This window comes from Parasteatoda tepidariorum, chromosome 2 (genome assembly GCF_982258835.1).
Source record: "Parasteatoda tepidariorum strain Cologne lab strain chromosome 2, Ptep-v5.0, whole genome shotgun sequence".
Classification (NCBI taxonomy): Eukaryota; Metazoa; Arthropoda; class Arachnida; order Araneae; family Theridiidae; genus Parasteatoda; species Parasteatoda tepidariorum.
This window is the reverse complement of record NC_141756.1, coordinates 3,211,130-3,224,195: the sequence shown is the minus strand read 5'-3', so window position 1 is coordinate 3,224,195 and position 13,066 is coordinate 3,211,130. Positions and strand designations below refer to the sequence as shown.

General features: G+C 30.1%; 1 protein-coding gene across 3 annotated transcripts in view; it reads left to right on the top strand.

Annotated features, from left to right (window-relative positions):
• The window catches only part of LOC107439695 (H(+)/Cl(-) exchange transporter 5), a 57,523-nt gene that overhangs the window by 23,101 nt on the left and 21,356 nt on the right, over nucleotides 1-13,066 (top strand). For all 3 annotated transcript variants that reach the window (XM_043045190.3, XM_071177054.2, XM_043045189.3), the window contains 3 exons: nucleotides 2,609-2,733; nucleotides 4,492-4,633; nucleotides 11,205-11,290. In XM_043045190.3, the coding sequence (XP_042901124.1) occupies nucleotides 2,609-2,733; nucleotides 4,492-4,633; nucleotides 11,205-11,290 (353 nt within the window). The remainder of the gene's footprint in view (nucleotides 1-2,608; nucleotides 2,734-4,491; nucleotides 4,634-11,204; nucleotides 11,291-13,066) is intronic.

Sequence of the window (13,066 nt, the reverse complement as noted above, 5' to 3'; positions counted from 1 at the left end):
TTAAAACTGTTTTATATAATCGATAGATTTATGTAAATCTTATACGAACATAAATATTTTTATTACACAACTCAAAACATAACTGCGTTTTGTTACTGTTCATATGAGTAGTCAATATGATAAGAAGATTGAAATTAGTTGGCAAATAACAGACCACAATCAATATTTTTTATCTACCAGTGAAGAGGATTGAAACTTACTTGGTATTAAATGGATTCTGACCAGTTTGTCAGTTCAATCCGATAAGAAGAACTTCACTTCATGTAAACAAACCGCTATCTAGGATGTCATATTGCATATATCTTGAAATTGCACAATTATTCGCCATTAAACATTTTCTGATGGTGCAAAAGCATCTATTATAAGTTTTACACATGCCCTACCATTATTTTATACAAGAATTATGTTAAATAGTTTAAATATTCCCCAAATTTACAGAGCTCCGAAAAGCAGAAATCTTCTTCATGAACAAGCGGCAAATTGGTGCAAGCTTTATCAATTATCTTATCGGTTTTAAGATTTAACAACACTCTTTGAAGTGACCAAGCTGTTGAATAGTATCTTGAAATAAAGGAATCATTCCCACAATTATTAAAGTTTTTCAGCACCAAACTCAGATAGATATTACGCCACAGTTTTCACAGTGTGCGACATTTAACACGATCTGTGAATGATAAAGAAATGGGCGTTATTTTGAAAATTCGATTAGCTTACCAAAAGTTTAGTAATTCTGAAACACTGGTTATTAACAGAGATTTCGTCCACTTTCCGACTGTAATATAATATTCAACTGAAGCACCATAACTGAGGATTGCATAAGTTATTTTCGTTTCTGGATCTATTAAAGGCAGAATTCATTTTATTATATGACCGGCGATGAACAGCCGTCACATTCTTGGGTCAACGACTAGCAATATTCAACTCCATAGCTTTGCAATTTAAAACCCGACCCAACCAACCAGGGAACTCCTGGTTCAAGAATTAGGAAACACTAGCCTCAGTGAAGAACTTTTTGAAAGTACTAACCTGCATTTGCGTTTGATGGAGAGGAGAACCATAAGAATCTCTCACGGCTAGCTCGACGGCAAGCGGTTTCTAACCCATGATCCGTCTTCCACAGGGAATATTTTGACATACACCAACCGTGCATCAGCACGGTTGGTGAATGTCAAAAATATAATTCGTTCCAACAAGCCATAGCGGGATTTAAACCTGGATTACCTCATGGCTAGCCAAATACTCTATCGCCTGAGCCATTGCGGCTCAAATTGAATTTACTATCATTTTATCGCCAAATCAAATTAATCGTAAATAAAAGTTAAGGACCACTTTAAAACTAGCAATAGCAATTGAATGGGATGCTGTTCTGGATGATGAAATAAGCTCGAATGGTTCCCTAACTGCTAAAAGCATAATACCGCCAAATTTGAACCTACTGGGGATTATTGTCCGTAAGCATTCTGACCACTTTAAGTTAACTACATTCATCTGCCAACTCTGAGAAAAACTGACTTGAATATTTAAGCACAGTTTATGTGACACTTAATTTGACCTTTTATCGATAGTGCAATGGCCAACGTTGTAACACACTTGCTTGATGCCCAGGCATTTAGGGTTAACGATTGATAAAACCTCTAAACTTTTAGAAGAAAGAAAAATCTTTTTAAATATTAGTTAAAGATGTTTTTCAACTTATCAACTTCAAAAACATTGTTCATGCATACAATCATTAATTTGTTAATTAAGCAAAATTTTAAATATATATTTTCGCTTTCAATATTTTTAAGACAAATAACATTCTGATTAGTGTTTATAAAACAAAAAATATGTGAACAAAATTTTCTAATAAATAATTAATATTTTAATAAAGCGCTATTAATAAATATTAAATTAACCAGTATCATTTTATTAAAATATTGAATTATTTATTACTGTAATTTAAATCTCAACTAATGTCCAATAAATAAAAAAATTAATAAATAAAATATAATAATTTCTATTTAAATTATAAATATTTATTTTCAAAAAGTACTAAAAAAATCTGAGTAAAGGAAATGGAATGAAAGAAAGTTTTCCACAACGTAAGTTGAACTCTTAAACCGCTATGCCATTTATGAAGTGGAAACCCTACTTATATTGAAATTCAGATTAAATTTCAAATTATCTAGTCAGCGCGATGAACATAAGATGATCATAAAACATAAAATGAACATAAACACACTTCAAGTACACTACGAATTGACTGATTTTCCTCTCAAATTGAATTACTCAAACTGAACCCATCTTTTGCAAAATAATCCGCATTTTAAAGAAAAACTAAATTTTCTAATACTGCTTGATATTTTAAAATATATCTTGATGATAACTTAAATCATAGTTACGGTAATGAGCAGTCAAAATAAGAAAACTGTAACTTAGCATTATGTCCAGAAAAGTGTTTTGCAAGTACCCAATATTTCCTTTAGATGGCAGTACTAAACGCAGAAATGCCTTACTACGTACATGTTTTTCATCATAAACGCTCTCGTGGTCATTTTGAAAATGTGGCTCATCCTTTTAGAACATCTACTCTAAAAACTGTATTTTTATAGAAAACTCTATTTATCAGGTGTTGGGAATCACTCTTTTCACATCATTAATCAGTTTTCCTAATGATTTCACTCGAATGAATGCGAGCGATCTCATCAAAGTACTTTTCAGTCAGTGCAGAATTCATGATGAATCGCAACTTTGGTAAGACTTTTTTAATGATTATTCTTAAAGAATGAAAAACTTTTTCGTAAGAGATTCTTTTAGAAATGCTCTCTTTTAATTGAATTGTTATTGTTAATTCACAAATCGGAGCTCTTCTTAATCAGCTTAATTTGGTGAATGTAGACATAATTTCTATCCCGAAATGCGGGACAACACTGCACTTTTGGAAAACCTTGTCTATAAATAATAATACATACTTTTTGTTCAATTAAAAACCTCGGCTCAAATGTTTCCATACGCATCTCCTTTTATATAAATAAAACACGCTGTATAAAGAAAGTTCTGCTGTAAACTAATACTATAAATATGAAAAAATGATTTAACGTGGCATTTAAAACAATTTTTTTATATACTACTATCAACTTATATACTATATATATATATATATATACATATATATATATATATATATATATATATATATATATATATATATATATATATATATATATATATATATATATATATATATATATATATATATATATATATATATATATATATATATATTAGTAGGAAAATATCGAAACGCCGTATCAACAGCTGACGGAGTTTGTACTAGGCCATATCATCGGTATTCGAGAAGTTGAATTTTCGTATAGAGAAATTTCATCCCGCACGCTATACAATGTCACATCAGCTACACATGCTTGGAAAAAATTGACATATTAGAAACAAACAAGGTGAAAGCCTGGCAGTGGCCCATAGAAGTTCACATGCTACTTTAAGTTCGTAAAAATATACCTCGTGGATAGATATTATCATCAGGGTGATGATACTAAGCACGGTTCTAAAATCGTAGCAACTTGATTTACAGTTAAGAAGGTTAAAACTTTGAACTGGTTGAGTCAATCACCTCACCTGAATTCAATGGAACATTTTGGACTAAAGAAAAGTCAGAGAGCACGGAAACATTCTTTAAAGGTGAAAATCTTTCAGGATTTTCAGTTAAAATAGGCCCACCCTCAAGAAAGCTTCCATTCACCAGACAATGTAACGCAGTCATCCATCCAAAAGGATAAGCAATGGTGTTTTAAAAATTTGCTATATTTTCGTACCTTAAGAGGATTAATTTCAATAAAAGTTTAGAAAAACTGAATCGTCTTCAAACGTTTGATTTCAATTTTTCTCATTTTCTTTTTGTGTGAGTTAAATAAAAAAATTTCAAGTCTATTATTAGTTGCTCCACATGTAGGATAACTAAAATTACAATTCTAAAACTTTTACTCCTCGCTGTGGACAATCGCTTTGTAAAGGTATAAAAAAATAAGTAAGTATTAGTAATATTAATGATCTGAAAATATTATTTTTTGAGAAATAAAATGCTACCAAAGTATATTGGACGCTGGGTCTGAAACAGAAAGAATTATCACGATCAAATGATAAATTCAGTTGTTATTGTAATAAACATATGAATGACTGTATTAATTTCATCATTGCACTTTAACTTGCAAAATATAGTTATTTATAACCCGACTTCTAATCAAAGAATATGTAATGTGTAATAAGAATATGCAAGAGTGTTATATATTCTTTGTTCAAAAAAATATTTAATTTCATTATACTACTCTAAGAGAACTAAAATTAGCATTAATAAATCCCAAACAACCAGCGTTGAAATTTTTTAAAAATCATAGTAATTTTATCCTTTTTTTTGTATAATTTTGGAAAAAAGTGTAACAAAATATTTCGTTAAAATTCAAATAATATTTTACAAAATGTTTTGTTCTTTTTCAGTGACTATGAAAGAAATGTAACCTCATTTGAGAAACATATGGAAATAATCGGGGCAGGTCCAGGAATTTATAAATCCTTGTATCTCTTGCTTCTTGCACTTTTTTGCAAATTTATTCTAACGATTTTTACATTCGGAATAAAAGTAAGTTTAATAAAATTTCATATGTATTCAAAATTTTATAGAGCTATATTATCCTTTATAGGCTTATCTATTTTTCGAAATAATTTAAGTTTCAAAATATCTGTGTTTGGAGCGGTTGAAAATTTGGTCCCCTTAATATGAATTTCCTTTTTTCGCTTATTTCTCTCTCCTTGTCTCCGGAACTAATGAAATAAATGAAGCAGTTTTTGCTCACATTATAAAATTTGTTTACCCAAGATAAAAAAGAATTATGCTTTAAAATTTTTTATTTTTTTGACATTTAATATTAGAATGGTCGAAAAAAATTTGATTTATAAGGTATACAAATTTTAAATGACAAAATCTAAAATTTGAAAAGATTCAATTGAATAGTTTTGATACAAGATGGCAAAACTCGCAAATTATGAAATATGCGTAAAAAGGGATTCAAACATTCAAGCACGATTGTTTCCTGCGTAAGCAATCGGAACCATATTTTTCAGATTGCTGTTATCCTCCATATCTTGAGGGTCAAATGAATTCCGCGATGCAAAAAAAGTTCAAAAAAATTGCAGTGTCTATAAGGCTTTTGTTGGCAACGTTCTAAAAACTCATGGTATTTTTGACGAAACAAATTATGTTTTTTAAAGTTTCTCTAAATATTTCTTGTTTTTAAACAAATTGACAATAGTTTTTTTTTAATGATAATAGTTTCAAATGAATTTCGCATTGCTTAAAATGTTTATAAATTCCAAGAATGTCCCCCGTTATGCTAGTGATATATTGCATCTTCACTTAGCGGTTTTTCGAACAAATATGTTCTTTTTTAAAGTTATCTGTAAATGTTTTTTGACGCATGTGATTCTGTTCAAGCAAATATCACTCCGTGGTTAATATTTAACTAGTTTCAATTGAATCCAGCAATCCAAAGGATTATAAAAATTTTAAAAGTGCCCGCCCTAATGTTAGAGATATTATGCTACTTTGCACGTGTTTGCTTCGTGTTTTACGTTAAACAAGTTTTTTAAATTTTTCTTTTATTAAAAAAAATTGTAAGAGGCTTTGAGGCCGTTATTATGGCTCACAAATGCAAATCCGGAAGAATGTTTTTGTATCTGATTTTCTAACCTAAAATACTAAAATTAGTTCCTTCAACCATTAAGATTGAGTTTTAGTACGTTAAAATTCGATCATGAGATCAAAAGTTATTCAGGTTGTCCAATTTTTATTTTGAAGATTAAGCATTCATATTTTTTATTTAATGTTGAAAAAAAGAGATATTTCGACGTTTAAAAGTTTCGATCTCATATTTTTAAGAATAACATCCCCGACAGCTATTTTACAATGCAGCAGCTTTTAAGAATTATTTTCTTTTTTGAAATTTTTCTCTTGCCTGTAAAGGTCGTGACTATAATGAAAGCTTTAATTTCTTTTAAAATTTGCTTTTATTATTATTATTATTATTTATTCAAGTAAGCGGGTCGTTAAACGACGCTGGATTGGAAAATCTTTCATGCAAAAAGTGTTGAGATTTCTCGAGCTCTGATAAAAAATACTTAATCATTATAGTCACATATATTTAGTAAATGTATTCAATATATTCATCAAAAAGTTACTTATTCTACAAATATATTTCTCATAATGGATAAGAATATAAACATCAGAAATTTAAATGTGTACTATGAAGCTTGTATTTTATTCTGAATAGCCAAAAAGTTTTAATCCTGTTCCTTAAACTCTTTCCTGAAAGTTGGAGGAAAGTTCTATTATTCTCGTCATTGCTCTTCCTTTTCAAATAGAATTTAACTTTCATTCTGATTAGTTCCCTATTCAGCTACAAAGAACAATTTATTCCCCTACGATGTGTTCTTGCTACTTAAAATTCAAGTGCTTTGCCATTCGAATCTGCTGATGCCATAATTTTAGAAGTTTTATTTTAGTTTTTCACGTACATGTAATGACATTTAAATAAAGAATTTGAATTTGTAAAGAAATTTAAAATCTTCACTTTCTTTGCTGACTGGAAATGCTCGTAAAAATGAGATTTTGTATTCATTTCAAACAATATGTCAAAAAAAAAAAAAAAGAAAACGATATCTTTTATCACCGAGTTTTTGATTTAAGTATGCAACGGAAAGAACTTTTTTGTGTCCTTAAATAAGATAATCATACTGAACAAATATTAGGTAGAATTCGATATTCCTTAGTTATAAGCAGAGAAGCGTTTGTCAGCACAGTTCTTTTGGCCATTCGAGGTTGTTTATATCCTATTTTTTGAATTTTCATTTAAGTGCTTAGATTTTCCCCCTACAAGTAATGGCATGTAGATAAACAATTTGAACTTGTAGAGATAATTAAAAGCTTCAATTTTCTTTACTGGAAATATTTATCAAAAATAAAATTTAATATTCATTTCTTAGCATAAAACCTTAGCATCGTTTAGAACACGAAAACTTATTTACACGTTCTTTGCAATATCGGTTATTCTAACAATTGATATAACGTTATTATACAATGTTGCCGGCATTTCGCTATGCATGACGTATTATTCTGTTTACACGCCTTAAGGTTAACTAGGAAATGTGTGAAGAATTACAAATGTGTGACTGAATTTAGTTTCTTCTTCTTCTCAGCACTATAAGCCAGAAAGGGTCAGGGCCATCCCAATAAATTTCTTCTAACGAAGTCTGTTAGATATCTGGTTTTTTTTTCCAATTAACTAATTGGAAAAAATGCAATTTTGCAATTTGCAATGTTTTTAGAAATTTTTCAATGCCATCAAGCCTATTCTCTACAAAGGCGAATTTCACCCAATACTTGACCACGGAGTTTAGCATTAGAAGACATATACCCAAAATTGGATCGGCTCTTCAGCAAATTTTATAAAATAAAATGTTATGAAAACAGAGCCATGGTTGTCTCAGGAAATAGAGTGTTCTCCCTCCAATAAGGTGAACCGTGTTCAAATCCCAGTGATGGCTGGTCGATACGAATTCCGCACCCGACTCGCATCAACCACATTGCTGACGTAAAAATCCTCAGTGGTAGACTGATCATGGGTTCTTTGACGTCAGGCTAACCGTGGGTGGTTTTCGTGGTTTTTCTCTCTATGTAACGCAATTATGGATTAGTTCAATCAAAAAGTCCATCACGAAGGCAAATTTTTCCCAATACTTGATCCAGGAGTTCTCCAGTCTTCTGGATTTTGTTCAAAATTACAAGGCTACGGAGTTGAACGTAAGTAGTCGTAAATATTAAGAGTTTAGTAACAAGGCACCTCTATTGTTTAGTAACAAGGCACCTTCCTGACTCCTGGTGGCCTCTTGCTGCCTATTTATAAGAAAGATATACTCTAAACCTCTTATTGATTTACCTGCAATGGTTTGATTTCTACTTGAATTTTCTCCTAAACTGTTTTTTGCCTTTTAATTTCATGCCTTTTGTCAATCTCGGCCTTTATGTGATTCCTCATTTAATTTTTAACCACTTGTGTTCCTAGAGTATATAATATATATATATGGGCTATTCCACGGTAACTTACGTTACATTCACATAAACTTTATTGTATTGAGAACTTAGAAGCAAACAAATAATATGAATACACATATTAAAATTAAGTCATTTCTTAAAATTACAATCAAAATCAAAAGGAATCTAATTAAAATAATTATTATTTTTCAATTTAAACAGTGTAAAAGCCTAAAATTAGTGTGGTAACTTACGTTACCGAAAAAGGAATGGCATAAATTTGCAATATACTTGAAGGCAAAATTCTGTTCTTATACAAAAGTTTCATGATTAAGATTATATGTATCATTTTTCTGACATGTTTAAATATTTCTTATGCCTAGATTTAAGATTTTATTTCAAAAGTTAAATTAAATATAATTTTTTAAGTGGGTAACTTACGTTACAGTAACTTACGTTACGAAATTCCCTTTGCATCAAACTTTTATCAAATAATGTACAAATGCAAATTAAGTTATTTAAACAGTATAGTGCAAGGGAGAAAAAGTGTACATGAAGTAAATTCAGATACTTTTAATTCACACATAACTGCTAACTTATTAAGTCCTCTGTTATTAACAAGTACAGGGGGCTCAATTCTTTTCACCATGCTTTCTTTCTGGTAGAATATTTCATCTCTTTTTTCTGGCCATTTACAATAGATTCCCACAGCAGCCATTACATTGACTTTAAATTCTTGCACTGCAACAGACATTACCACACCAGGATATAACATGTCCTCCTATCTAACCCTACACCAACCCCCAGCGTTTATCTTGGATTCATCATTTCCTTTTACAACATCTTTCACTAATAAAAACTCTGCTGGTATGCCTTCTTGTACTCTTAAATGGTGGATCTGTGCAATGTTTTTAATATGTAGAGATTTTGAGAATAGACTAGACACTCCACTCATCTGTTCTAGAGACTCGCACTCAGCTGTTTTTTCTAAACATAAAATAAACTTCTAAAGAATTTCGTAAGATGGAACATAATAAATTTTGCTGAAGGCTTCGTTAGTCAATCCGAACTTTTCATGATGCTTACAAACACAAACATTGCCTGGAAGTTTGCTACTAAGCAAGACATGCTTTGGACGGAGCTCAAAGAATTTAGTTTTTCCAATTTTGCATTCTGGATTTTCTTCCATAAACATTTGGTGCATTTCTCGAACTGAATGATGAAGATGCCGTGCTTGTACTTTCTTTTTGCTATCATTAGCATCTCTAATTATAACTACATCCTTAACTCCTGGTGCCTGTCGAAAGATTTCGTTCAACTTTGAAAACATATGAATGCCAACACCCAAATTAATAACTTAAAGCAAAGAGTTTCATTGAAATTAATATCTTAAGGCAGTGATAATTTATTTAAACTTTGGTAATGTAACTGGATACATCTTATTTAGTTTGTATGCCAATTTTCAAGAGGAATAAACTCATTTCACATTGGTAACTTACATTGCATGCATGTCAGTAACTTACGTTACACATATTGAATGGGGCTCAAAACAATAAATAAGTAATATTTGGAAAAAAAAACTATCGCTGCTTATTTAGTATTAGCCTCTAAGGAAGAAAAAATATTATTCTTACTCTTGCATCACTTGTTCTTTTTTACACACAAAATTTTTTTCTAGTTTTTGGTAACTTACTTTACATGCATTAATGTTTAGTTGAAATTTATATAATTAAGTGAATTTAACAACAAAAACTTATTTTAACACTGCACAATATTTCCATTAAGTGTAATAAACAATATTTATTCTTTGGAACATTTTGAAATTAAAATATTGTTAACTTACTGATTTTCCAAAACTGACCATGTTCTTCACCCAAATCAGAACAAGTAAATGCCAATGTTCAATGGGTTACCAACACTAAAAAACTAAACTCTCAAAAAAAATAATTATAAATTATCAAACTTCAAACCTTTCTAATTCAGAAAACATCCAAAATGATAACATTATTCTTATTTGAATTTTCCAATGCTTTTCCCCTTTTTCATGGAATTGCCCATATATATGTATATATGTCTTTTTTTTAAATTCCTGGAACCTGATACCTTAAGAACTGTTGTGCCAGCTGTAATTATATTCTGAGTTACAAACATCTTATATTTAACCATGTGAAATTGTTTCCTTTCATTAACTTTGCATCCCTACTGAAGATGCGACATCAATATCTCTTCTGATTGATATAAGTAACGCTATTTTCTGGATTTCATATTTAATATTCTACCTATTTGTTAAAACTCTAATTTGAAAATTTCTAAGATGTTTGCTTATGTGATTGAACAGTTGCGCGCACTTCGAACTTTCGGAGTGTCGGGGCAGAGTTAAGCTAGTTATAAGTAGTCGTAAACCCGAAATTTGGGTCGGTCGTTCAACGTCACAGTAATAAAATAAAATAAAATGTTATCGAGCCATCTGAGTACTAGAGCCACTTGGATCATTGAATGCTTTAGTGGGGCTGTAATCTTCTAATCGTAATAAGTAACCAAGTTACATTATTCAGTTTGATTCGATGACTTTTGCTATATCTGGTTGCCTATATCGATTATAAATGCCATCATTGTAGATAATTCTCATGGCATTATTTTCTCGGAGAGTAGCGAAAATTTTGCCTAGTGTTTTTCTTTCAAGCACTAGTAGCCTGTTTTGAATATGTTTACTCAATCCCAGATTTCGCACCATAAGGGACAACTGCTAGGATTAGTGTGTTATACATATTGACTTTTGTTCTATTGCTTATTAGTCTGCTTATTAGTCTGCTGCTCTATTGCTTATATTAGCCGGTTTTTTAAACCAGAGGAACATCTTTAGCTTTCAAAAATTAATCTTTGAGAGGACTATTTTATGATTCACCACTCTGAGCTTATAGCAAACTTCCTGAAAGAAATCAGGTTAATTGAACGATGCATTTTCTAATTTCCCTTTGAGGATATGTGATCTCACAGTTGTAAGCAGATAACATACTTGAAAGAAAAATATAGCGTTCATTTTTGATAGTTAATTTTGTTTCCCCTTACATTTCAATTAAATGTACCATAGCCTAAAAAAATAAAAAAAACTGTTCATTTACAGCTTCCAACTGGTCTTTTCATTCCAAGTCTTTCAATGGGTGCCATTGCTGGCAGAATTGTTGGCATCGGTATGCAGGAACTGGCAATGTAAGTAGTAAACAATTTCTTCATTCACATTTTTACTTCTTCATTATTTCTTCATTCAACATTTACTATCAAACAATTCTTCATTTGTTTGATAGTAAATATCAAACAAATATTAGTACAAAAATGGCAAAAAAAGAATCAAATTTATATTTCTTAGCTTTAACTCAGTCAAAATTCAAACTTTTTTTAAAACTAAATGTGTCATATAATGTGAATCTTCAAGTACAAGTATTAACTAATAATAATTCAAACAACAAAAACTTAATTGAAACAAATTCACTATTTAATTCAAAACGAAGAAAAAAAATAACAAGTTGAAATTTGTTTGAAGTCTATGAAATCAGTAAAAACGCTGAATTCGTAACGTGGGTAATTCGATATTAATGGTTGATGACAAGCCCGTTGTCATTCATAATAGATTGGCATCTGCAAGAAATGGAATAAAGAAAAATTCGGAGAATTAAGATCGCGTCTTATTTCGTAATTTCTCAAGTTGGGCAAACTTTGAATCGGTTCGTTACATTTTCTTTCCACAAAATGACGCCACAGCTCTCGAAATTGCCTTGTGGCTACTCAAAATTATTCACGTGATGCGAACCAGTTTTTTCGGAATAAGTATTCTGAGCGAAAAATGAGATAATTTAATCCACAAATACACAATCCAAGATGTCTTTTTACAATCCATTATGGTTCATTGAATATGAGTTCAAAGAAAGCAATGCAACCAGGAAAGTGATTCATCATTACACTCAACACCCCGACAATTATGGAATTTAAATTTTTTTTAAATTTTCTGAACTTCATGAATTAAATGTGGAAGTTTTAATTAAACACGATAAAGAAGTTTAAAACAGTTTTGTTTCTGCAACACTGGAATAAAATATTTTCAAAAAACATTAACTTGATTCTATTTTAATCGGTACTGCATTTGATTTTTAAATCCAATTTCTACTTTGAAAAATATTATAAATAACAATATATGAGAAGAGATCATTACACTCCCCACCTCAACAATTATGGAATTTAAAATTATTTAAGAGTTTCTAAACTTCACTCATTAAGGGTGGAAACTTCAATTAAATACGACAGTTTTACTTTTACAACACAGGAATAAAATATTTTCAAAAAATATTAACTTCATGCTTTTCTTTAACCGGTATTGTACATGGTTTTTAATTCCAATATTTACATTAAAAAATGTTATAAGAAAACAATCTGCTTTAAGTATTTTTTTCACCATAATCAAAATATACATTTAAAAAAAATCAATTAGTTTCAAGATAGGTGCTTTTAATTCAATAAAGCGAAGAAAAGGTCGATTAAAGGACGCAAACTTTTGAGAAGACTGCGAAGTGATGAAAACTGTCAAGTGAACTTAAACAATACTTCGCGAGGGTTATTATTCACTGAAGGGATTAATTAAAATTGTGGTTAATGAGTTTTCTTCTCGTAATATATTTGAAGAGTTTTTAACATTTTACTAAGGTTAGAATACCTTAAATAAATATTTTCCTTAACCTTTCATTAGACTTGCGCGCTATTTTAAAAACTAGTTGCTAAGTTAAGAATTAAAAACACTCACAATTATTACAAAAATTAATAATTTGAATAAACATGTCTTGATGCGAAAAATTCCAGAGTGCTACGTGGATACTAAAATGCAATTGAAAATTAATTCTTTTTCACAACTGTATGAAAATTATATACCATTTTTTTTTTATATAGGAGAGTATTCCCAGGAGGGTTTATGTTTGAAAATACTTGAAATCAAAACTA